This window comes from Ranitomeya variabilis, chromosome 2, assembly GCF_051348905.1.
Source record: "Ranitomeya variabilis isolate aRanVar5 chromosome 2, aRanVar5.hap1, whole genome shotgun sequence".
Taxonomy (NCBI): Eukaryota; Metazoa; Chordata; class Amphibia; order Anura; family Dendrobatidae; genus Ranitomeya; species Ranitomeya variabilis.
This window is the reverse complement of record NC_135233.1, coordinates 382,113,986-382,140,775: the sequence shown is the minus strand read 5'-3', so window position 1 is coordinate 382,140,775 and position 26,790 is coordinate 382,113,986. Positions and strand designations below refer to the sequence as shown.

The 26,790-nt window shown below is 46.0% G+C and overlaps 1 protein-coding gene across 3 annotated transcripts in view; it reads left to right on the top strand.

Moving 5' to 3' along the window:
• The window catches only part of COL11A2 (collagen type XI alpha 2 chain), a 163,123-nt gene that overhangs the window by 120,637 nt on the left and 15,696 nt on the right, over window positions 1-26,790 (top strand). For all 3 annotated transcript variants that reach the window (XM_077286193.1, XM_077286192.1, XM_077286191.1), the window contains 23 exons: window positions 238-291; window positions 782-889; window positions 982-1,035; window positions 1,125-1,178; window positions 2,479-2,523; window positions 2,809-2,862; window positions 3,373-3,417; window positions 3,714-3,767; window positions 5,488-5,541; window positions 5,652-5,705; window positions 5,802-5,909; window positions 7,847-7,936; window positions 9,267-9,320; window positions 9,599-9,706; window positions 11,577-11,684; window positions 11,813-11,866; window positions 16,528-16,581; window positions 17,429-17,536; window positions 18,893-18,946; window positions 19,038-19,091; window positions 25,759-25,812; window positions 25,944-25,997; window positions 26,158-26,265. In XM_077286193.1, the coding sequence (XP_077142308.1) occupies window positions 238-291; window positions 782-889; window positions 982-1,035; window positions 1,125-1,178; window positions 2,479-2,523; window positions 2,809-2,862; window positions 3,373-3,417; window positions 3,714-3,767; window positions 5,488-5,541; window positions 5,652-5,705; window positions 5,802-5,909; window positions 7,847-7,936; window positions 9,267-9,320; window positions 9,599-9,706; window positions 11,577-11,684; window positions 11,813-11,866; window positions 16,528-16,581; window positions 17,429-17,536; window positions 18,893-18,946; window positions 19,038-19,091; window positions 25,759-25,812; window positions 25,944-25,997; window positions 26,158-26,265 (1,584 nt within the window). The remainder of the gene's footprint in view (window positions 1-237; window positions 292-781; window positions 890-981; window positions 1,036-1,124; window positions 1,179-2,478; window positions 2,524-2,808; window positions 2,863-3,372; window positions 3,418-3,713; window positions 3,768-5,487; window positions 5,542-5,651; window positions 5,706-5,801; window positions 5,910-7,846; window positions 7,937-9,266; window positions 9,321-9,598; window positions 9,707-11,576; window positions 11,685-11,812; window positions 11,867-16,527; window positions 16,582-17,428; window positions 17,537-18,892; window positions 18,947-19,037; window positions 19,092-25,758; window positions 25,813-25,943; window positions 25,998-26,157; window positions 26,266-26,790) is intronic.

The following is a 26,790-nucleotide window of genomic DNA, read 5'->3' as shown; positions in this document are numbered from 1 at the left end:
AGTTTTACCCATATGTGAGGAGTGCCCTAATAGATAGAAGCTGATCTCCCCCTGGTGGACTGGAGTGTGAAGTGTAGTGTGTGACTGTGATACCTGGCAAGGTGAACTCCTTTAGTATCATCAGACGTAACATCACTCCCCCCTGGTGGAAGAGCGACATTACTGCAACGACCAGGACTCTGGGGCGCTGCACATGTACTGTACCTTCACAACCACATTTATTCTTTATTTTTATAGGGTGAAGATGGTTTCACTGGATTTAAAGGCGACTTTGGTGTGAAGGGTGACAAGGTAAGGCGCCATCTCTCGGGATATACTGTAAATCTCTGTACTAATCCTATTGGAGCTGCAGTAACCTCGTGTTGGTGACAAGAACCTTCCTCCGCTAACAGTCGGCCTCTCCAGGCCAAATACCTGTCTGCTGGATGGTTTTACATCTGATCCTCCCAAATCTTCAGCTTTTCAGAACAATCTGTTTAGTTTTGTTGGATTTAGAGCTTGTCCACGACGATGATTGTTCTTTAGGTCATCTCTATTAGATCAGTGGGGTCTGACGCTCGGCGCCCCCCATTAGCTGTTAGCAGGTCCGGTGGCGGCCGGGTGTGAGCGGTGTACGGAGCCGGAACAGCAGAGCTCCTGACATTGCCTAGTGGCCGTTCTTAGGTACTGCAGCTCCCGATACCCAAGCCCTGGTCAACCACTGATCGTGTAGACATCTACTCTCTGTGTGCTGGATAGTCGCGCTGCTGTTTTCACATTATTTATTCTTATTTCTCTTTAGGGTGAAATTGGAGTTCCTGGGTCAAGAGGAGAAGATGGACCTGAGGGTTCAAAGGGAAGATCTGGCCCTCCTGGTGACCCTGGACCCCTTGGATTGATTGGTGAGAAGGTGAGATGTGGTTGTGTCTGGTGTGTGTTAGTTATTAGTTAGCGATTAATACTTGGACTGCCATTAAACATGTGTTGTTTGGTTTCTTCCAGGGTAAACTTGGTGTCCCAGGCCTGCCCGGATATCCTGGACGACAGGGGACAAAGGTGAAGAGGGTTAGACAGAACATAACGTGCACGCGGAGCCCGGGAACATGGCACGGACTCATCGTCTGTTTCACCTTCTATCATTACAGGGATCCCTCGGCTTCCCAGGATTCCCAGGGGCCAACGGAGAGAAGGGAGGACGGGTATGGGACGTGACCTGTTAATCTGATAACACCCACCCCATACATGCTGGGGGCTGATATATCACCTATGCAGCACAATCGGGGTCTCATTGTATCCCCCATGTTCTGTGTTTGTTCCGGATGAGTTTTTCTGATCATCCGCTGCCAATATCAATGTCTGCATCACTTCTAGAAGAAATCACATAGTAGAGAAATGGTCGTTCTGCGTGGATCCATATTCAGAATTAACGAAAACCCATAGTTATCCTGTCATCCCAGAATACGGGTTTAGGGCAGAATGCCATAGACTTATATGGCAGCATCAGTGGCTGCCCCTGAAGGTGAACGGAGATCAAGACACATGCTCAGTGCGGACTTCATTCACCCTCCATTATAGACTGCGGCCTCCTCACCGGTTATTCCCCTTCTCAGTAAAAAGTAATAGTTTATTAGTAAGAAAGATGATGAAAGTGTGGATGGTTTTAGCCCACAACAATTTACATGAATTATATTATGTAGTTATTGGTATGACAGTATTCATACACATACATTACCAACATAAGATGTGCAGCCGCCCCGTCACAGATGGGAAAAGAAAAATCTTTGTAATTTTCTGTTCATAAAGAAACTTAATTATACTTGTGGGTCGTGGAACTTCATTGTTGCATTGTGACGGCAAAGTGCTCAAAAGGCAGCAATTATATTATAAATGTACATTTTGCTAGAGAATTGCTTATCCTTGATCTTCTATTACACTCGTCAATAAATTGGAAATTAGCGAATTGCAGCATCAAGTGGCCAATGTAAATGGCCTCTACTGAAAATTCATGGCAGCTTTGTTTTAGGTTCTCTAGCTTTTATTATCAGATTTTTATTTTTAATTTGCAGACTAATTACATTTTATTAGATTTTTTTTTATAGTGGTTGGATCTCAGTTTTTCTGAATCCTCTCTATAGACATAGATTTAAGAGATTGTAGCCACCACTAGAGGGAGCTTATTGCATAATGTCCTACCATCGATGTATGCAGTAAGATCTTCAGCTCCCTCTAGTGGTGACAGCAGGCGGTCTGATGTGTCCATGCAAACAATTTGGAGTTTGATAGCAATAACTGCGCTCCAACGTGATATGTTAAAAAATTAAATACAATATAGGTTTTAGCTATTATTATTAAAAGCACAAAAATATGTTCAAGTGCAAAACTTTATTTAAAAATATATTTGAATGTTAATACAGAATCATGTTTTATTACTATATTATTATGTTATGTTGTTTTTTTTATTGCTTATTGTGCAATTACAATTCTTCTTTTATTTTTCAGGGTCTTTCTGGAAAGTCTGGCCCTAGGGGAGAGAGAGGACCCTCAGTAAGTGATTTCCTAAATAATTTTGTCTCCATTTTTTTTACCTTTTTCTATTTCAGCAAATAATTAGCAGCTGTTTGGTTTATTCCACCAGCTGAACCTGACACTATCATCATCGTGATCTTTCCCCGTGTCTTTCTATATATTAGGATATTATAAGCAATGTCTGATCCTGATTAAGCCATAATATCTCAGACTAAGCAACTCCTGCACAATGTCTGCACATGCATGAAATGAATTAGCGGTATATATTTTCTATATTTAATAATAATCTGATTCTTTTTCCAGGGTCCAAGAGGTCAAAGAGGCCCCCGAGGAGCCACAGGGAAATCAGGACCAAAGGTTGTACAATAAACCTTCTGTCTCTTTTTTCGTCTCTTTCCTTGTGAACCTTCAGCCTTTAGAGTAGATGTTGTATATTGTATTATTATGAGCGGATACAATGCCGGGGAGAGACCTGTGATAATGTATGGATTGATCAGCTTAGTTTACAATCATGGAACAGAAAATGATGGGAAACTGACAAAGTAACGAGCCAAGACCCAATGATGAAGCAAAGAACCTGAATATTTAGACACAAGTATTGAGTAGTTAGGGCTTTTATGAGGGCATCCATTTTGGCTGGTGTAGATAGTGCTAAAAAGTGCAGATGAGCAGCCGCCGAGGTACAGACATCTAAGACAGACATCTAAGATAATTGTGGCTCTCCTCAAACCAGTGTCACCGCATATTAATCAGCACGTAGTGATAGTTGTATGTCAGTAATCTCCATCCCAGAAGCATTATATATGTGCCTGCTCCGCCATAAGACATTATAGGTTTTATATTCACTTATTTTCTTCCCTCCCTTAGGGAACATCTGGAGGAGACGGTCCTTCTGGCCCATCAGGAGAGAGAGTAAGTCCAGATCTCAAATCAACATAATCTTCATAATCAATATTATTAACCGATGTCATAGTTCTCGTCAGTGTCCGTTTCTTGTGTAACTCGTCTACATCCATCATACACTCCATGTTTCTGCATTTCTCGTTACTACTAACTGATTCTTACTCTTCCTTCTTCACACCATCTTAGTTTTTTTCATTAGTTCATTATAATATCATTTATTTTTCATTTGATTTATTTCACATCTTTTATGTTTTGCCACTTTCTTCTTTTCTGAGTTTCTTCTAAGTGGGCTTCTTATTTTCCAGGGTCTTCCTGGACCACAAGGATCTAATGGGTTCCCTGGGCCTAAAGGACCTCCTGTGAGTACACCTTTCCATTCTTTCTACCATCTTGGCACCGTGGTTGATGAGCTGTAAATGTTCTGCATTGTTAATGTGATCGTGTAATAAGATGCCAGTACATTTTATATAATGCTATAGGGACATGGTGACTTTGGTTGTGTGATATGAAGATTGTCGTGTCAAGTTGTGAGGCTGCATATAAATATTGACAAAAAATCCAAACCGTTTAGATTTTTGGCTGCAACTTGTGTTGAGGTTTCTTGTCTTTGCGGATGTCAATCAAGCCAAATAGGGCAGGGATAGAATATGAATACTTTATCCTAAATCTTGAGTGTCATTAGCCTTGTCTGGATACAAGTAATTCATAGGGTGTGAGTGGCAGGTTTTATCTGGAATCTGTGTAATCCCAGCTGCACAGTAGTCTGATTGTGTTGTCTGGACCTCCCCATCCCATCTCTGATCCACTGTGAGGAGCGGTCCAGACTACAATGTGGCTACAACCAGGAGGAGAAGCAGACCTCCCCCATCCTGCCTCTGATCCACTCCGAGGGGCAGTCCAGACTACAATGTGGCTACAACAAGGAGAAGTTGACCTCCCCCATCCGTCCTCTGATCCATTGCGAGGAACGGTCCAGACTACACAACCAGACTACAATGTGACTATAATCAGGAAAAGAAGTGGACCTCCCCCATCCCGCCTGTGATCCATTGCGAGGAGCGGTCTAGACTACACAGCCAGACTACAATGTGACTATAAGGAGAAGGGGACAACCCCCATCCCACCTGTGATCCATTGCAAGGAGCGGTCCAGACTACACAACCAGACTACAATGTGACTATAACTAGGAGAAGAAGCGGACCTCCCCCATCCCACCTCTAATCTACTGTGAGGGGTTGTCCAGACTACACAACCTGGCTACAATGTAACTATAACGAGAAGGAGGGACCACCCCCATCCCGTCTCTGATCCACTGTGAGGGGCGGTCCAGACTACACAACCCGGCTACAATGTGAATATAACCAGGAGAAGAAATGGACCTTCCCCTTCCCATCTCTAATCTACTGTGAGGGGTTGTCCAGACTATGCAACCAGGCTACAATGTGACTATAACGAGAAGAAGGGACCTCCCCCATCCCGTCTCTGATCCACTGCGAGGGGTTATCCAGACTACACAACCAGGCTACAATGTGACTATAACGAGAAGAAGCGGACCTCCCCCATTCCGTCTCTGATCCAGTTTGAGGGGCGGTCCAGACTACACAATCAGACTACAAAATGGCTACAACCAGGAGAAGAAGCTGCAATGCTTATATAGCGCCAACATATTTCACAGCACTTAACAAACATTATCATATAGACAAAGATTCCCTTCCTTGTGGTTTTCCGTGTCTGGTACTATCCTGCGTGTTGGAAAAAAACAACAAAAACTGACAGATCTCACTGATATAAAAGATCTATCAGAATCCACTACAACATGGGTCAATACCAATCCACCATATGTCTCATGTGAATCAAAAGCCATGTGACCAGTGTGAATGAGGCTTTAATAACAAGAATACCGGTCTGTGACCGCACTGACTGTAATGATGGAGGTCCTACTAGTAAACCTGTGGCATTATTAATAATCACCAACGTCACTATTACTAACACTCTGGAGACATTGATCACTGGAGGACATGGCCTCTCTCAATAGAGAGGACAATACACTTATTTCTCCATCTTCTTGTTCTTCTCTAGGGACCCCCAGGAAAGGATGGGATCCCAGGACATCCCGGACAGAGGGGAGAAGTGGTGAGTCCTGCGATTTCTTGGTGATGAGTGGATAGAAGCTTCTGACATTACAATAAATCTATCACAAAGCCGCCAGATCATATAATGGCTTGTCTTTTGTGTCTCTGTAGGGTTTCCAAGGTAAAATGGGAACTACTGGACCTCCTGGTGTTGTGGGACCACAGGTACGGTACATATGGGACATCTCTTATCGGGTCATTGATTTGGGACCTTGCATGTCATGTCACAGACCTTTTCTCTAAATGTCTGTCTGTACGCAGGGTGTCCAAGGTGAATCTGGTCAAATGGGAGAGAGAGGACATCCGGGTCCCCCAGGACCTCCAGGAGAACAGGGCTTGTCTGGTGCATCTGGTAAAGAGGGAACTAAGGTGAGAGCAAATAGAACTTCTATTTTCACTTTCAAGCCCAAATATTTCCACAAGACAATAAGTTATGCACCTTAAGGGTGTGGGCTCTCTCATAAATTGTGTATCACTAGGATTTGCCATGACTTTTATGATCACGGTGAGCCCTAAGACCAACCCAAAGAATGAAGGGCGTTGGGAATCTTCCTTGTACCGCGTGGCTCTTGGCCGCCCATCTGTGATGTGCAGTTGGACCCATTCACATGAATAAGGCTGAGCTGCGGTTCATGCAGAGCAGTGTGCAGAGCATGCAGCGCTACATGAGTGCTGCAGACCATCATTCTCAGGATCATTGGGGGTCTCAGAGGTTGGAACTTCGCCTACCATAAAGTGATGGCACATTCTAACAAAAAACTTTACTACATATAGAAAAACTACTGTATATACTACACATAGCAATCAGCCATAACTCCACGTGTCTGATGTATGCCCCCTGGCTGCCAAAACAGCTCTAATATATTCAGATACACAGTGATCGCTGTTAACTTGAAAAAAAATCCAACAACTTCATCGTTTTACTCTGAATACGATGCCTCGTTGTATGGTCACCACAAGACCTGTGAAGGTGTGCTGTGATACCTGGCATCAAGATGATCCTGTAAGTGCCTCAGTGTGGCCATTATATTCCAGCACATCCCAAAGATGCTAGTAAGGCCTCTCTCACATGGGCGTGTAACTCTGAGGAGTGCAATCCGATAACAAAAGGGATTGCACTCAGACGAATATTATTCAATGATGCTGTGCAGATCTAAGTATTTCTCTCAGCTGTATTTGTCATAAGAAAAAACCTGCAGCATTCTGCAATTTCACTCCAAAATCTGATTGTTGTGAGACAAAAATGAGGTGCCATAAGGGCCATCAGAACTTCATCCGATTTTTATGGATACAATTGTGCAACATAGAAAACTATAAACGGTCCTGTAATAGATTAACAGCTGACAGATTGTAAACGGATGACAAGTAAAATAAAAATTGTCCCACTTTTCTGGAGAGCTAGACCGATTTTTTTATATGCTTGTGTGACTCCAGTCTTAGATTGAGATCTGGAGCACATTGATCCGTGTCATGTTCCTGTAACAGTATTTGCTGGAAGTGGCAAAGCCATAAGAGAATACAGCACAAAATCTGCCGTATACCGAGAACACCCCACAAGATCTGCTGTATACCGGGAATACCCCATATGACCTGCCGTATAACAGGAAGACCCCACAAGATCTGCTGTATACCGGGAATACCCCATATGACCTGCCATATAACAGGAACACCCCACAAGACCTGCAGTATACAGGGAATACCACATATGACCTGCTGTACACAAGAAATACCTCATAAGACCTGCTGTCTACTAGGAACACCCCACAATACCTGCTGTATACCGGGAACACCCCACAAGACCTGCTGTCTATCGGGAACACCCCACAAGACCTGCTGTATATCGGTCACACCCCACAAGACCTGCTGTCTATCGGGAACACTCCACAATACCTGCTGTCTATCGGGAACACCCCACAAGACCTGCTGGACACAAGGAATACCTCATAAGACCTGCCGTATACCAGGTACACCCCATAAGACCTGCCGTATACCAGGTACACCCCACAAGACCTGCTGTATACTCTGATTTGGAGATGCTGTGATCCAGCTGTTTAGCAATCACACATTGGCTGTTGTCAGACTCTCTCACATCCTTACTGTTGTCCTATTTTCCTCCTTTCAACACATCAACTTCAAGAACTGACTGTTCAATTACTAATTTATCCCCCCTGACAGGAACCTGTGTAAGCCGATAATCCAGTCATTCACCATAAGGTCATAAGGTTCTTGCTGATCATTATGTTCTGTTCGCTCTTACCCCGTTATTTTATTATTTCTTACTCTTCCGTTCATTCTTTCTTTCACAGGGAGATCCTGGCGGTGTTGGTGTCCCTGGAAAGGATGGCCCCGCGGGTCTGAGAGGATTTCCTGGAGAGAGAGGCCTGCCCGGTACTCCGGTGAGTACCGACGTGCACTTATTAATAATATGGTAGTAGCGGCATCAATATCACCAGCAGTAGGATATCAGGACTAGAGTTCAACCTTCTTCCCTGGTCCCACGCGGCATAGTCTGGTTGTGTTTTAGATTTTTTTCTCTATTATTTGCTTTGGTTTTGGCGGCCTGTAAGGATCAGGAGGAATAATCAGAATTAGTCATTAGTGGATCCATCCAAATAGCAGCTGAAGAAAAGCAAATGAACACCGCACAACATTATGGCTCCCGGCACATTGGATACAAAGTCTATGATTTGAAAATGAACAAACAACTTTGCTACATAGAGACCATCGTGAGGATCATCACTCACGTCACTATATTCACCGGGGGCGACGTCATGGAGGACGAGGCACTGAGTAATATACATAATAATATGACTTATTCTTCACCTGCATGAGATATAGATACAATTACTGCTCGGTTGGAATGATCCGTTATTGACCCATCGCCGGCCGATGTCGACGTGACAATGAGCATGTGTGACCTAGTACGTAGCGCTCTACATTTGGCTGCCATTTTGAATACATTAATTAGAATTGAACAACTCTGATTTTTCTCAAGACATCTCAGAACATAGAAAAAGACAAAATCCTCTTTTTCAGCCTTTAAATGCCATTGAAGGAAGCGTGAAGGCGGCTGCTGGGTCTCTGAATTCTGAAAGACTGTTTTCTATTTAAAAAAAAATATACTCCTGATAATCCCTAATATTCTTAAATAATGTAAATTACAAAATGTATTAAAACAGAATTAACAGAACATAAAATTTATCAAAAAAGTAAAACTAAGAGAATACAAGATAAATGACAAATTAGAAGACACATGGTTAGAAGATGTATAGTAACGAGGTGGATGACTGACATGTCCGATGCACTTTCTATTACCATCTACCAAAACACTGAATACTTAGAGGTGTCTAATTGTCTTTATAATCTGAAGGCTGCAGTTTAATTTTGATCAGAAACTTTGCATTGATATAATACCACTGATTTTCTATAGGCCCTGGAGCTATACTGTAGTCACAGATCACAAGTCCTATCAGATTTTGTTATTGTCTTCTATATTTTTGTGAAATATTATTTGTCCTCAGTGGTTGATACCTTTTAATTGCTAACTGAAAAGATGGTAACAGATTGTAAGCTTTCGAGACTCCTCAGGTCCCTTCATCAGACATAAAATCTTAATTTTTTTTAATACTTTTCTATCTACTGGCTAACATGGTACAAAGCTATATATTTCTTGTGTTGAGTTGTCAGGTAAAATCATTATATCTTTCCTTTGTCTTTATCTCTTAGGGTGGTCCAGGCCTGAAGGGTAATGAAGGTCCAGCCGGTCCCGCTGGTCCAGCAGTAAGTTTACTCACGTCCTCTTTATTACACTTACCTTCCATGATAGAGAACATATATTTCTGATTATATGGATATAGTTTACATATTTCAAACTAATATTTCCATTACTGAGAAATATCCTAATTACTAAATACATTATACGATCAGAATTATTATACCAGGATACACTGCGGCGTTATGTCATGTAATCTTTAGGGTATTTTTCTGTTTTTGTCACTTTTGATGAAATAAATATTTTCCTGTTTATTTGTGTCACCAATTACTGATATTATCCATAGGGATCTCCTGGAGAGAGAGGTGGACCCGGCCAGGGTGGACCAATTGGGCCTCCAGGAAGACCGGGCCCTCAAGGACCTTCAGGCGCTGCCGGAGAAAAGGGTGTTCCCGTATGTATAAACCTGGGTGGGCATGACATCCATATACTTGTCTACATGTCCATACGCCTGTCTGCACGTCCATGAACCTGTCTACACATCCATGAACCTGTCTACACATCCATGAACCTGTCTACACGTCCATGATCCTTTCTACATGTCCATGAACCTGTCTACACATCCATGATCCTGTCTACACGTCCATGAACCTGTCTATACATCCATGTACCTATCTACACGTCCATACACCTGTCTACACGTCCATGAATCTGTTTACACGTCCATGAACCTGTCTACACGTCCATGAACCTGTCTACACGTCCATGAACCTGTCTACATGTCCATGTACCTATCTACACTTTCATACACCTGTCTACACGTCCATGAACCTGTCTACACGTCCATGAACCTGTCTACATGTCTATGAACCTGTCTACACGTTCATACTCCTGTCTACACATCCATACACCTATCTACACGTCCATGAACCTGTCTACACATCCATGAACCTGTCTACATGTCCATGTACCTATCTACACGTCCATGTACCTATCTACACGTTCATTCACCTGTCTACATGTCCATACACCTGTATACACGGCCATTAACCTGTCTGCACGTCCTTGAACTTGTCTACATGTCCATGAACCTGTCTACATGTCCATGAACCTGTCTACATGTCCTTGAGCCTTCCACCAAAAAACAGAAACTTGAGTCTCTATTATGTGAATATCCCACTATATCAGCGGACCATGCCTTAAGTAAGTACGTGAACTAGAGATCTCAATAAAGAATTTAATGGGTTAATTAATGAAAAAATATAAATTTTATTGCACATATTTAATAAACAGAAAAGACAAAGGCATTCATATGTAAGAAGCAGCTAAAAGATCATCGGTAGCATGATAAGTTGGTAAGTATGATACCAATTAGAAAAACAGTCGTGTCTGAAATGGCACTACAACACGGGGTAGTCAATGAACAATAGGTAGATATATTACTCTATGTGAACCAAGTCACTAGGTCAGGTTAGAAGCTGTACCTGGAATAATTCTACATCTAAATACTAGGGAGCCTGTGTGCAGAGCGATTATAGTCTGCACCTATAGTTCCTGATTGCTCTCAATCATGACCCAATGAACAATGTATGGTTGGTGAGCTAGTCTGTCCACGGTAAGGGGAAGAAAGTGGGGTTCACATATAAAGTTATTTACCTTGAGACGTGGTGACCACCGTGTGCTGGGGTGCCAGTGAGACACACAGGAGCCTCGACGCGCATTTCACCGCCATCGGCATCGTCCATGTACCTATCTACACATCCATGAACCTGTCTACATATCCATGAACCTGTCTACACGTCCATGAACCTGTCTACACATTCATACACCTGTCTAAAGATCCATACACCTATCTACACGTCCATACTCCTGCCTACGCATCCATCCATACGCATGTCTACACACTTGGTACATAGACTATTTATCTGTTATTTCTATATTGGGTCGTATATTATCCTTCAGGCCATGAAGCTTTTTTATCTATCATAGAACATTTACTCCTAAGCCTCTGGTTATAACCTGACTATATAATATATGAGGTCCATTCCTGAGTCTAGTATACAAGGAAGGCCATATAGATTAATCTGTGACCTAGAGAAATACTGGAACATCATATTAGACCCAAAATAAATCCAATATGGATTCAATTTCAGTGTATAAAGTCATACAAGATGAATACAGAGATAAATTGTGGCATTTTACTATATTTAAACACTTTATACCAGATGAATTACTGAATATTGTGTCTATTGTTCGGTGTTTTTGCTGTTTGAATTCTGATATCTATATTATGATTAATGTCATATATTCTCCATTTATTCTAGGGGGAGAAAGGTCCCATTGGCCCAGCAGGTAGAGATGGGGTGCAGGGACCTGTGGGCCTTCCTGGGCCGGCCGGACCTCCTGGAATCTCAGGGGAGGATGGAGATAAGGTAAACTTCAATAATTGTTTCCTTTTTGGATGGTCAAAGAAAACTCCAGAGAAAATCGGAATCTCCTCTATAGAGCATGGGGTGTGGAAAATATGTCTAATATTACCTATATCTTTATCATTTTACAGGGTGAAGTTGGCGAGCATGGAGCGAAAGGAGGCAAAGGAAACAAAGGAGAACATGTAAGTATCTGTAAGGATGAAGACCACACATATCTCACATCAGCTCATCTGACGTCTCCTTTACCAGTTTCACCATTGTTTCTCAACATTCCTAAGCCAAGGTGTCCTGAGACTGTGACCATACACCCTGCTACACCTATTATGCCCTAGAAACATGGCCGGTACATACTGGGGTATACAGGCGAAAACGTTCAGTGGTCGCCAACCTTACATCTTGGGAATACCTTCATTGTGGACTTCGTCTACATAAACGGGCAGCATATCGCAATCACCCAGGGTTAGGTCAGGGGAAGGAGAATATCGCTAATCACACATTCTGCCAATATTTAGCTACAAACTGCTCAAAATGACTTTATGACAAAATACATGAAAAGGGAACACAGACTGTAGACATGTAAAAAACCCGTAGATGCAGACAAACATACACTCAACACAACCTTTGGGGATGGAGTAGATTCCACAGTGCCCCCATAACAAAGCGGAAAACAGAGGATATGTTAGGTATGTGGGCAAAATCATAGGGGAAGCGTCTGAATCCTAGAATCAGCACCAAACAGGGTACATGAGGGCCACATTACTGACCTAACCTACTTTATAGACAATCTGACCACATTTCTGTGACACCAAGAACCTAGACATGGTCTGTCCAACCCAGAGAGTGGATTCAACTACAAACAACATATGTATGTATATAACATATACAATGCTGAACTCCAGAATCACTGTGACGCAGAATGGACGCTGCCGTTTCCATATCTGTAACACCAGCCCTGATCCTGAGCTCCGGGCACTGAGATTCACTTTAATACAATTCTCTGAGACATTTTCTTTTCTCTCTACAAAACGTTTATTGGGAAACTTAAGTTGTTTTATTCCTTGAGTGATATTCAGAATTATTCCCACATGAATACATAACTTTGACTATTCCTATATAATTTGCCGCTCATAGAAATGGACTCACCAGTTCACTTGTACATTTTTTATTGGCTGCCACGATAAAAGTAGATGTGAGTTTTACATAAGTATGAGATAATATTTTCACTGAGGGGGCGCTCACATGGGACAGATTTGCGGCAAAAAAGTTCTGCAGTAAATCCTCTAAAATTTGCAGCAGATTTTGCTGTGGATTTATCTTTGTGGATTTGAAAAGCCAATTAACTAAAGAAACAGAGAATTCACCTTTAATTAACTGTCCTCCAGCTCCCACACTTCTTATTGTCCCTCAGCCGATCTCTGTAGACATGTGACCGATCAGCCAGTGACACATCATCGCTGGTGGCCAGTGACACTTCATTGCTGGTGGCCAGTGACACGTCATTGCTGGTGGCCAGTGACACGTCATCGCTGGTGACCAGTAACACGTCAATGCTGAAGGCCAGTGACACGTCATCGCTGGTGGCCAGTGACACGTCATCGCTGGTGGCCAGTAACACGTCATTGCTGGTGGCCAGTGACATGTCATTGCTGGTGGCCAGTGACATGTCATTGCTGGTGGCCAGTGACATGTCATTGTTGGTGGCCAGTCACACGTCATCACTGGTGGCCAGTAATGTTGTGAATTCCATTCTCGAACTCCCTCCTGTGGTCATGAATGGTACTTCGGCGAGTTCTGTCCGTGGACTCCCTCTGGTGGCTGTGAGTGGAACTGCTGGTTCTGAGGTTGTTTCCTCAGCTGCCCTCGTTTGCGGCTAGGCTGGCTTTTCTATTTAACTCCACTCAGATCGTTACTTCATGCCAACTGTCAATGTATCGGTACTGGTTCAGATCTCTCTCGGATCTTTCTGATGACCTGTCTACTCCAGCAGAAGCTAAGTCCCTGCTAGTTCATTTGTTGTTCATTGTGTACTGAATATATTTATTAGTACTTGCTAAGTTCTAGTCCAGCTTGCTAACATGATATTGCCTTGCTAGCTGGAAGCTCTGGGGTGCAGAGTGGCACCTCCGCACCGTGAGTCGGTGCGGGGGTCTTTTTGCACACTCTGCGTGGCTTTTTGTAGTTTTTTGTGCTGACCGCATAGATACCTTTCCTATCCTCAGTCTATTTAGTAAGTCTGGCCTCCTTTGCTGAAAACCTGTTTCATTCCTGTGTTTGTGACTTTCCTCTTAACTCACAGTCAATATTTGTGGGGGGCTGCCTTTTCCTTTGGGGAATTTCTCTGAGGCAAGGTAAGGCTTTATTTTCTATCTTTAGGGGTAGTTAGCTCTTAGGCTGTGAAGAGGCGTCTAGGGAGAGTTAGGTACGCTCCACGGCTATTTCTAGTGTGTGCGATAGGATTAGAGTTTGCGGTCAGCAGAGATCCCACTCCCCAGAGCTTGTCCTGTCTTCTAGTTTGACCATCAGGTCATTCCAGGTGCTCCTAACCACAAGGTCATAACACAGTAACACGTTATTGCTGGCGGCCAGTAACATGTCATTGCTGGTGGCCAGTAACACGTCATCGCTGGTGGCCAGTGACACATCATCGCTGGTGGCCAGTAACACGTCATCGCTGGTGGCCAGTAACACGTCATCGCTGGTGGCCAGTGACACGTCATCGCTGGTGGCCAGTAACACGTCATCGCTGGTGGCCAGTAACACGTCATCGCTGGTGGCAAGTAACACGTCATTGCTGGTGGCCAGTGACATGTCATTGCTGGTGGCCAGTGACATGTCATTGCTGGTGGCCAGTGACACATCATCGCTGGTGGCCAGTGACACGTCATCGCTGGTGGCCAGTGACACGTCATCGCTGGTGGCCAGTGACACGTCATCGCTGGTGGCCAGTGACACGTCATCGCTGGTGGCCAGTGACACGTCATCGCTGGTGGCCAGTAACACGTCATCGCTGGTGGCCAGTAACACGTCATCGCTGGTGGCCAGTGACATGTCATTGCTGGTGGCCAGTGACATGTCATTGCTGGTGGCTAGTGACACCTCATCGCTGGTGGCCAGTAACACGTCCTTGTTGGTGGCCAGTAACATGTCATTGCTGGTGGCCAGTGACACGTCATCGCTGGTGGCCAGTAACACGTTATTGCTGGTGGCCAGTGACACGTCATCGCTGGTGGCCAGTAACACGCCATTGCTGGTGGCCCGTGACATGTCATTGCTGGTGGCCAGTGACATGTCATTGCTGGTGGCCAGTGAGGCATCATCGCTGGTGGCCAGTGACACGTCATCGCTGGTGACCAGTGACACGTCATCGCTGGTGGCCAGTAACACGTCATCACTGGTGGCCAGTAACATGTAGTGGCAAGGGACCCAGGAAAGCATCAGCATAGTAACAGCAGTAGATTTGTAAAGTCACAGAGAACACTCTTAAGGAAGCCTGAAGTTGCACAAATATTTTGTAACTTTTGTCATTTTTACTCCAGTCCTGCGGAGGCAGCACAGTGCAAAATACTAACGAAACAACCACTCACACCCCGACCATTCATGGAGGGACTGCTGCTTAGTATTACTAATGCAGACAGATAAAACTTGTATAAGGTGCCAATCACACTGGTACGTGTGGTGCCCAGTGTCTCCCTGACACCATATTGGTCATGCCCATACTATTAGATCAGTTGCACTGCCCAGCCCTATGTAAGTGAACCCCATGGACACTGACACTCCAGTTCCCCATGACACCAAAACTACAGGACCTGGCTGCACCCTGTAAAGATGAAAAAAATGCAAGCGGTCAAAATACGCCAGCACCCTACTCGCTTCAAGGCACCTCATTGTCTTGCATATCACTACACTGAAATTAAAAGGTGGAAAATCTTCAAAAATATCTGTGTTCTTTCTACATCCAAAATTGTCATCCTGTAGATTTAAAGGGGTTTTCCAGTTTCCCGGTGCAGATGTAAAAACATCATACCTCTTTACTTGCCCTCCTTGGGTTCAACATTGAGTCTCTGCTGCTGCCCCAGTTTCTGTTGTTTATCTGCAGCGCTGATGTCAACATTGGCAACACTGCAACCAATCACTGAACTCAGTGGCTCATTCCATCCACATCATCAGAACCACTGATCAGAGATTGGCTGCAGCTTCTCAACATGTTGTCAGGGCTGCAGACAAACAACAGAGACCAGGAAGCAACACTGGACCTAGGCAGGGTAAGTAACGAGCAGTATTTTGGTTTTTCTACAAACACCTACGGCTGGGGACAACAGTTTATTAAAACTCCTTTAAATATTTACACTGCTGGTCACTTTCTATGCAAAAAAATGTTTGAGATTTTTAAAAAAATCTCATCCATATACCTGGTCTTATAAACCCTTATGGATTGTACCTGTGTGAATTCACATGTAAAATCCACAGTCCTTGCACTCTGCCTACCTCTTATAATATTCACACAAGACACACAACCCCTGACCTACAGATATAGGAGAACAGCGGCTCCAGAATATTTCACAGTTTTCATGTAATTTGTAGATATTCCTATTTGTCTGACAATCAATGAACATTGAGGCCGCGGAGTCTGATGTCCCCCAATATTTCCTCCATGTAATGAGGAAACATCTTATTATGTCACATTTCTGGATGTTCGTGCAATAAACCCAGCGGTTTTATATCTTTTATCTAACATTACAGAATAGTCTGATCCTGTTGGAGCCACATTATGACGTTCAGAAATGCTCTTATTAACAAATCCAGTTTCTGTTCATTATTTAGAACCTTTTCCTCTTCTTTTTAGGGTCCTCCTGGTCCCCCCGGCCCTATCGGTCCTTTAGGACAACCAGGGACTCCGGTAAGTATCACATAATATAACTTAAAGCAACGATTGCATCATAATATCTACAAACTGGCAAATTCTTTTTTCTTAATCCCAAAAAAGTAGGAAATATTTCTATTGTTATCCAAACTCAACCAGCGGATTTTATGGTTTTTCTGTAGATCTTGGTTCCCCTCAATGGGTTTTCTTTTCTAGAATGTCAAGTAGTATTGACATTAAAACAGAGGAAAATCTATAGACAGAGGGTGAAAAATTACAAGCTAGAGCTCCATAAATAAGAGGGGATAATGACGGCCATGTTTGACCATTCAGGACAGTTTATGAATGTTCAGGAGGATCTGTCACCGCTTCTTTCCCTATAAAATAAGTAAGGACTGAGCCGTAAAATCAGTCCCTGTGCCAATGTAGATGATGCTGTATGAAACTTGCTGCTTTCTTATCCCTGGGGACTTCTCCAGGCACAATTTACATCGGCAGAATGAAAACTGTTGTGTCTCCATTCTCCACAATATGTGGATGGAATCATAGGTAGGAAATAATTGAGCGCGTCCCCATAGATGTAAAAACAAGTGACGGATTCCCTATAAGATATGTCCATAGTCACTGAGCGATGGAGGACGATCACATTAGTAATTGGCATTGCTCGGTCTATCACAGATCTGCTCTTCAACTTCTCATCTTATCCAGTCAGAACGGTATTAATGACAGATCACCAAAACTGAAAGTGTTTGATGATGAACCACAATAAAACAATAAAGTTTTCTTCTCCATGATAATGCACCTCTGTATATAAAGCCAGAGCCCCAAAACCGGAGCCGTGACCAGGTCCTGCCGTAATTGACCAATATTTCTCTCTGTCCAGGGCGCTGATGGAGAGCCCGGCCCTCGTGGACAGCAGGGAATCTTTGGAGCAAAAGGAGATGAAGGCACCCGAGGATTCCCCGGATCTCCAGGACCCATTGGACTACAGGTGAGATGTATGGAGGAGCCATAGGATGGATCAGTAAATTGTCCAGAGCACCTGCAGTTAGAGGGATATTCCCATCCTCATAGATGACTATCGTCTGATAGTGTGTGCAAGAACAAGCACCTTTGTAATTTACTGGGAACTAAAATTGCTGAGATATTGATGCCTTTCTTTTGTTTACAGCTTGTTGTCTAAGAGACCGACCACCGCTGCAGTCTAACTTCTAAGGGCTGAAGCCTATCAGGGTTAGTAGGTGACAGCGCGATCCTGGCCGACTTCAGAGCAGCGCTTACAGACTGTTTTCTATTGTACTTGTAAGCGCTGCACATGTTCTGCTGTCCAGCGGTGGTCGGTCTCTAAAGCAACAAGCTGTAAACAAAAGAAAAGTGTTATTATCTCAAGAATGTGTGAAAATTTTAGTAAGTAATAAATTGCAAAACTGCTTATATTTACAAGATCTACCCAACCATCCTCAATAATGAAGAGGAGGAATAACTTTTAACATTCTCAATATACCTACTGAGAAATAGCAGCAATATATCTTATCACATCGTCATCTACTGTTCTTTTTATATGAGTTATATTGTATTAATATAGAAGGAGAATTTCCACATTAAACAGAAGATTGTCCATATACTAAAAAATGAGATATTAGAGCTGCAGCAAATTTCGGAGATTGTGTTATTTTATGTTGACATTTTTGAAAGAATGAAAACAGGAGGTTTAGACATTTCAGTGTTCAACTTAGAATTATGGGAAACAATAAATGTAATATACTGTCCCTTTAATAATGCATTGCTCCTAATACAGAGCGATAAGGCTGCTAGATGTCCGGGGATCTGTATGATTTCTTGTTGGCTCATGAGCGACTTTGCTTGCTCTGCGAGAGGAGAACAATGAGTATATACCACCAACACTTCCTCCATTACCACCAGTGGTGGCATTGTGATGGCTGGATGAGGCCAAGGTTCAGGTAGAACATGACCCGCGGGAGGCAGAATCAGGGAGGGATCTCGGTAGATAACGGATCGGTTTCATTGCATCAATGTTGGTTTTATAAAGATTTATCCTTAGTTTTGCTGAATCAGTGACGAGTCTCAGGCGATCACAGTCTCAGTTTATCTGCTGCACAGACGGGTATATTAATAATCCATGTACTGGAGTTTGGGCACATGAGAGACTTCAAATAAAGGGAAATACTGAACTAAAAATGGACAAGAACTGGATTTGTTCTAATTGCAGGGTTGGCACTGAATGGATGTTATAGAACAAGCTCTGCTCCGCTGCGCACGTCCATCAGGATTATAATCTGTGCATTAGATTGTAGGGTGTAATCCACCTGTTCCTCTTGTGTTACAGGGGCTGCCCGGCCCGTCTGGGGAGAAGGGAGAAACAGGGGACGTGGGCCCTATGGTGAGTGCGATTGTGTATTGTTCAGCATCATGTACTTGTGTCTCGGATGTACAGTATATTCTTTATATAAATGTTCTCTGTTGTTTCTCAGGGCCCCCCAGGACCCCCCGGCCCTCGCGGACCTGCAGGACCTAACGGAGCTGATGTGAGTTATTACACATTGCGGCCTATATGTCTGGATTTATGTCACTATGGCTGATTAATGTGGATCAGAACCTATTAGAACTATACATTAACCTCATAGTACAGACACATCACAATATAGGACGTACTGGCCGGACTGTGGCATTCTGGACCATCAGGTTGCCCTCCACCGCCATCCCTCTAATTGTGTCAGTATGTAGTTATGCACAAAGCAGAAGGCAATATTTCCTATCCACAGGATTTTACAGGTTTCTGATTATGAGGGGTCCGACCACTGGGACCTCCAATAATCAATATGCCCAATTCTTAGTTTGCTTGTAAGGACTCTCCTCCTCACACAGAAATAAATATGTAAACTTGACGGCCATTTATGCTTCTTCATGGTGGAGTCTGGTGAAAGAGCAGTGATGACTATTGCTTGTGTATGGCCGGCTTTATCGGTCACTGTATCATTAGCTAATCACCGTGTCTTTATTTTCCTCATGCCATTCTGTTCGCTGTCGCTGCTATATTTGCAGTTTGTGTGTCGTGCTTTGACACTTACACCCCAGCAAATAAAAATGGCTGCCCCGAGCAGCTCATTTTTTTATTTTTTACAGTTATAACTACACTTTCTCCTACGTATCATTGGGGGACACAGGACGAATGGGTGTTATGCTGCTGCCACCAGGAGGACACTAAGTTAAACACACACAAAAGATTAACTCCTCCCCTGCAGTATACACCCACAGGCTGGACAATCCAGAGCCAGTTCTTACTTAGTGTCTCAGGAGGCACTTGGGTCCTCAGGACCCCACCAATTTTTGTTTTTAACGGAAGGGAGCGACAGGCAAATTTTCAGCTCTGATCTCTCCCGCACCAACAACGGGCAAGTACATGGAGCGTTCCTCCTGTATCCTTTCCCGCGACGATGGATGCCAGCCCTGGCTCACTTTCCAGTGTGGCGACGGTTCCTTAGCGTTCCGATCTCCCTCCCTCCCTGTCAGGCGACCACGGGGACTAATCATCCACCTAAGTTTCCTGGAGCCAGGGCACAGCCGGACAGAATGCCATGGCGTCCGTGCAGCCGCCCACTGCATCACCACTGAACATAGCGGATGTTGCACGGCGGCAGAAGCTCTCCACCCTCTCCCTACTAAGGTGAAGGTGGATGGAGCATCGGCCCCATCGCACAAGGTAAGTGCGGGGGCCGACCAGCTGACAGGGGACCGCCTGTTCAGGGATCCCTTATCCTCTTTCTAATGCGGCGCTGCAGCCGCGGGGCAGCTTTATAATGGAGGCATGGCGGGCAATCCGGCGCTCTGTTAGGGCGGTGGCACAGTTTACCGGCCCTGGGCCGGACTCCAACACGGACAATCAGACTCCCTCCCTCATACAGCAGGATGGTGGTGGCAATGGCAGCGTTCCGACGCGCATAGCAGGGAATCCACCGCCCGCCCACGACACGCCCCCCTCCCTCTCTCTCTCTCTCTCTGGGCGCTTCTCGTTCCCGAGAAGCGCCCTTCTCACATCTCGGCGGCCATCTTGGACCAGGAAGTGCGCTGGCGGCTCTGCAGCACCACAGCGCACAGGACTTCAGGATCTCCCTGCCAAGCACCGCAGAACTTGGTGAGACGCACTCAGTAGGATTGTCTCTTCCCCTGCCAGTACGCTCACTTTATGGCAAAGATGTCACAGTCTAAGCAAAAACGGACTGGAAAGACCCACTCTGTTATTTTTGCTGTGTGCACCTCCTGCAAGGTATCTCTGCCCCGAGGTCACACTACCCCGCTGTGCTCCGCCTGCGAAATGTCTGCGGCACAGGATACTCCGGCCTCTGACCCGGAATGTAGTGAGCCTAGTACCCCCGCATGGGCGTCCTCCCTTGCTCGATCTGTGGCATCCTTGGAAAGGACGATACAGTCCCTCCGTGACCCGTCCCTTACCCAGGGCGCTTCCACGGATGATGTAACGCGGCCTAAAAACCCCTCTCGGCCTAGAGGTCGTACCGTTTCCAGAAGCCCTCTCTCATCTAGAAAGAAGTCCAGGGTAATATCTCCGGTCCGTGATCAGCCCTCCGGCTCAGAGAGCGAAGTCTCTCGTCACTCATCCCCAGCTCATAGCAGGGAATCCTTTCTGGACGACGCATCCAGCGTGTCCGGTTCCCCAGAGTATCGTCACGACCAAGAGACCCTAGATTCTCTCATAGACTCGGTCAGACGCTACAGTTAGAGGAGGAAACCCCGTCCAAGGCGGTTCATCCCGTGTCATTCGGGCGAACCACAAAGGCTCATAGATTTTTTCCTACGCATCCTCAATTCAAGGACATTGTCGATCTCCACAGAGTCCGTCCGGATAAACGCTTCTCAGGTCAGAAGGCTATGCAATTGAAGTATCCGTTTGCTCAGGACCTTGCTAAGGAGTGGTCTCAGTCACCCTCCGTGGACCCGCCAGTGTCGCGGCTAGCCACCAAGGCGGTTCTATCCTCCTCCGAGGGCGCGTCCATCAAGCATCCCACTGATAGACAAATTGACCAGATGGCTCGCTCGGCTTTTGAAGCTTCCTCGGCTTCTCTCTTCCCTTCTTTTGCCGCCACATGGGTTGCAAAAACCATGACCCATTGGGCCGAGTCTTTAGCCTCTACAGCACTACACGCCGACTTACCCCTCGAGGTTTCACACCTGGCCACTCAGATTGCCAGAGCGGGGGACTTTGTAGTTTCCGCATCCTTAGACGCGGCCAACTGTGCCTCACAGGCAGCGGCCAATGCTGTCACGATCCGCAGATCCCTTTGGCTCAGGGACTGGAAAGCGGACTCAGGATCCAAAAAATCTCTCACGTCCCTTCCATACCAGGGCGAACGCCTTTTTGGGGACAAACTAGATAAAATAATCGCAGACTCCACAGGGGGAAAGAGCAAATTCCTTCCCCAGCAACGGACCTTTCGCCCCTTTCGCAACCAACAGGGCCGAGGCCGATATTTCCGTTTCGGCTCCAATTGGTCCAATCCTCCCTCCGCGCCACCCGGCGCCGGGAGAGGTCAGCGCAAGGACAGAACCTCCCAGCCATCTTACAAACCTTCTCCCTCTTGGAGAGGCAGACCCAGACAACAGGGGTCCAGGGGGCCCAGACCTAACAGGTCTCCACCTCAATGACTCTTGGCAGACGCCAAAGGACACCGACAGAGTTGGCGGCCGCCTACTCTTCTTTCGGGACGCGTGGCTCTCGGTAGTTCCCGACCGATGGGTCCGCGAACTGGTATCCTTCGGTTACAAGATAGAGTTTGTCTCTCTTCCCCCATCTCGTTTCTTCCAGTCCCCTCCTCCCAGAGCAAGGGTCCGTCAGTATTTTCAGGCCATAAGATCGCTATGGGAAGACGGGGTCATCATCCCGGTACCTCAGAACGAGAGGTACCAAGGTTTCTATTCCAATCTTTTCATTGTACCAAAGAAGGACGGCTCAGTACGTCCAATATTGGACCTCAAGCTCCTCAACAAGTACGTCCGTGTACGTCAATTCCGTATGGAGTCCCTCCGCTCGGTAATTGCCTCTCTGGAAGAGGGCGAGTTCCTTGCATCTCTAGATGTTCAAGACGCTTACTTGCACATTCCCATCCTACCGTCTCATCAGCGCTTCCTCCGCTTCGCGGTCCAGGGGCACCATTTTCAGTTTGTCGCCCTACCTTTCGGGCTGGCCACTGCTCCTCGGGTGTTCACCAAGGTCATGGCAGCTGCCGTGGCCATTCTACATGCTCGAGGCATAGTGGTGTTGCCCTACTTGGACGACATCCTCATAAAAGGCCCCTCTTTCCGGTCCTGTTCAGAAGCGGTAGACGTCACTATAAATACCTTTTTGCGTCTGGGCTGGAAAATCAATTTCAAAAAATCTTCCCCAGTCCCGGCCCAAACCATATCCTACCTGGGAATGATCTTAGACTCCTCTCAGGGTCTAGTACTTTTGCCTCCGGAAAAGGTATCCACTCTTCAGAGAGAAGTCCGGAAGCTTACTCAACCTTGCTCTCACTCCCTACGCTTCTCCATGAGGGTACTCGGCAGGATGGTGGCGGCAATGGAGGCAGTGCCCTTTGCGGTTTTTCACCTCCGTCCCTTACAACACGCCATTCTGGCAGTATGGGACAGGAATCCCGCCTCGCTCGACCGCCGTCTCCTTCTCTCTCGCCCAATCAGACAGTCCCTCAGGTGGTGGACCAAGAGGTCCTCCCTGACTCGGGGGAAGTCTTTCCTTCCGGTGCATTGGCTGGTTGTCACAACGGACGCCAGTCTCTTCGGCTGGGGTGCAGTGTTCCAGCGCCACTCGACTCAGGGTCGCTGGTCTCCGCAGGAGTCCCAGCTGCCCATCAATATCCTAGAGATTCGGGCAATCAGACTGGCTCTCCATCATTTTCAGCCGTTCCTCTCCGGCCGTGCGGTCAGAGTCCAGTCCGACAACGCCACTGCGGTAGCCTACATCAACCGCCAAGGGGGCACTCGCAGCAAGGCGGCCATGGTCGAGGTGACGCTAATTCTCCGCTGGGCCGAGACACATCATTCCATACTCTCAGCAGTTTTTATCCCAGGCGTGGAAAACTGGGAAGCGGACTTTCTCAGTCGCCACAGCCTCGATCCCGGAGAGTGGTCTCTCCATCCCGCAATCTTTCACCAGATATGCTCTCGATGGGGGACCCCGGACGTGGACCTAATGGCATCTCGCCTCAATTGCCAGGTTCCCGTCTTCATGGCCAGGTCTCACGACCCCTCAGCCTTCGGAGCCGACGCTCTCGTCCTCTCATGGCAGGGTTTCAGACTCCCATACATCTTTCCCCCAATTCCTCTTCTGACAAAGGTGATCAGGAAGATCAAGGCAGAACGGATCCCAGTACTTCTCATCGCTCCGGACTGGCCGCGCAGGACATGGTATGCCGAGATGGTTCAACTGGTCTCAGACGTACCTTGGAGGCTGCCGAGTCGCGCAGACCTCCTGTCTCAAGGGCCCATTTACCACCCGAACTCAGAGGCCCTGTGTTTAACGGTGTGGCCGTTGAGTCCTGGGTACTGAGGCAGAAGGGGTTGCCCCAGACGGTGATATCTACCATGCTCCGCGCACGCAAGCCTTCTTCTATGCGCATCTACCACCGCGCCTGGAAGGCATACTTCGCCTGGTGCAGGAAGCGGGGACGTTTCCCCCTCTGTTTTTCTATCCCTCACATTTTGGAATTCCTCCAATCAGGCGTAGACTTGGGTCTTGCTCTCAGCTCTCTTAAGGGCCAAATTTCTGCTCTCTCGGTTCTTTTTCAGAGAAAGATTGCAAACAGATTGCAGGTCAGGACCTTCATCCAGGGTGTTTCTCATATGGCTCCGCCTTACAAGATGCCCTTGGAACCATGGGACCTGAACCTAGTTCTCTGTGCTCTTCAAGAGCCCCCCTTTGAGCCCTTGCATGAAGTGTCTTTGCTGTTCTTGTCTTGGAAGATTGCCTTCCTCGTGGCTGTCACGTCTATTAGACGTGTCTCTGAGCTGGCAGCTCTGTCGTGCCGACCTCCTTTCCTCGTGTTCCACCAGGACAAGGTGGTTCTGCGGACATGTCCGACTTTTCTTCCGAAGGTCGTTTCCTCCTTCCATCTTAATGAGGAGATTGTCCTTCCCTCACTGTGCCCTGCTCCTTCCCACCGCACGGAAAGGGCGCTCCACACTCTGGACTTAGTGAGGGGTCTCAGACGTTACGTCTCCAGGACTGCGTCTCTCCGTAGGTCAGACGCCTTGTTCGTTCTTCCGAAGGGGCCACGGAAGGGACTACCCGCTTCCAAGGCCTCCATTGCCAAGTGGATTCGTTCCGCCATCCAAGAGTCCTACCGTGTCAAGGGTCACGCCGCACCTCCGGGGATCAAGGCTCATTCTACCCGGTCAGTCGGCGCGTCCTGGGCCATCCGGCACCAGGCATCGGCAGCACAGGTCTGCAAGGCTGCTACATGGTCCAGTCTACATACGTTCACGAAGCACTACCAGGTGCACTTTCAGGCTTCGGCAGACGCTTCCGTCGGTAGGCGAATCCTACAAGCGGCTGTGTCTCATCTGTAGTTTGTAGGCTCGCTCAGCATTTATAACTTCTGGTGACCCACCCAGGGACTGCTTTGGGACGTCCCATTCGTCCTGTGTCCCCCAATGATACGTAGGAGAAAAGGAGATTTTTGTGTACTCACCGTAAAATCTTTTTCTCCGAGTCATCATTGGGGGACACAGCACCCTCCCTGTTAGCCTAGTTGGCTCAATTGTTCTTTTCAGTCTGTGTTTTGACTATGACATGTTTTCTGTTTGTTAACTGGCTTACTCCTACTGCTTTGTTACCGAACTGGCTCTGGATTGTCCAGCCTGTGGGTGTATACTGCAGGGGAGGAGTTAATCTTTTGTGTGTGTTTAACTTAGTGTCCTCCTGGTGGCAGCAGCATAACACCCATTCATCCTGTGTCCCCCAATGATGACTCGGAGAAAAAGATTTTACGGTGAGTACACAAAAATCTCCTTTTTTAACATAAAGTTCAAAGAGGAGCATGTATGACTTATAAGTCTCCTCACTTTGACATGCCATGCTTGGCATGTCACTCTCCACAATGGGAAACGTTACACCTTAGGCCCAAAACATTTAAAGAAAAATTGTGACACTTTCTGTTTTAATGATTGTGTTTCTCTATGCAGGGACCTCAAGGTCCTCCTGGTGGAATTGGAAACTTGGGACCCCCGGGAGAGAAGGTAAGTCTTTTTTATTCTTGGAAATATTGTCAAAAAAGAGAAAAAAAACCATCCCTTTGTCCTAAGTTAAACTGTAAATTGCCCAAATGGGTTTTGTTGAAAAAAAACTTTCTTATCTCTCCAAAATGTAGGGAGAACCTGGTGAGACCGGCGTCCCTGGTGTCCAAGGAGAATCCGGACCTAAGGTGAGCGGTCAAGAAATCAATGTAACAGGGAGCATAGGAAATAACTTGCCATTAAGTGTCTTTCAAAAGTAGCTAAAATCATGATGGGAACATGGAATCTGACCTCGCTCTAGTGGAATATTGTGCGTTAATCCTGGTCTCTTTATTCTTTACTTGTCAGGGACCTCGTGGAGACAGAGGTGAAAAGGGAGAGTCTGGGCAACCAGGTGACCCCGGACCCCCAGGAGGAAAGGGACCTACTGGTGATGATGGACCCAAAGGAAACCCGGTGAGAACGTCGTTACTCATTGATTTATGACAATTATAAAATCATTATCAAAAGATATATGGTAAGAAACCATTAGCAGATCATTATTGGGCTGCATGAATCTTACTGTGTCTCGGTAAAGCAAATTATATAAACCGAGGACACCGATGTCACATTGCTAGTATATGCCACCACTGTGTGAACAGTTATTGGGACCTCAACCGATCCACTGAATGTAGGGCTAGATAGGGAGCAGTGGCCTGTGTAGCTTTGCTCCTACAGTTGCCTCCCCCTTTGCTCCTACCCTTTTCTCCCTCACTTCTTCTGGACCATCTGAAATGGCATCATTGAAAGCCCAGTCATCATTACTGCGGTTCAGGGTTTATTTATCGATGCAGGAAAAACTGTGATATTATTTAAAGCTGTATCCTATCCAGAGCTCAGAACTGAGATATCAGAACCATTAGGTGATGTTTTCCAGCTATTTATCATTTCCATATTTTGGGGCTTGTCTTCTTTTTCCTAAGCTCCATTAGCGCAGAGCTG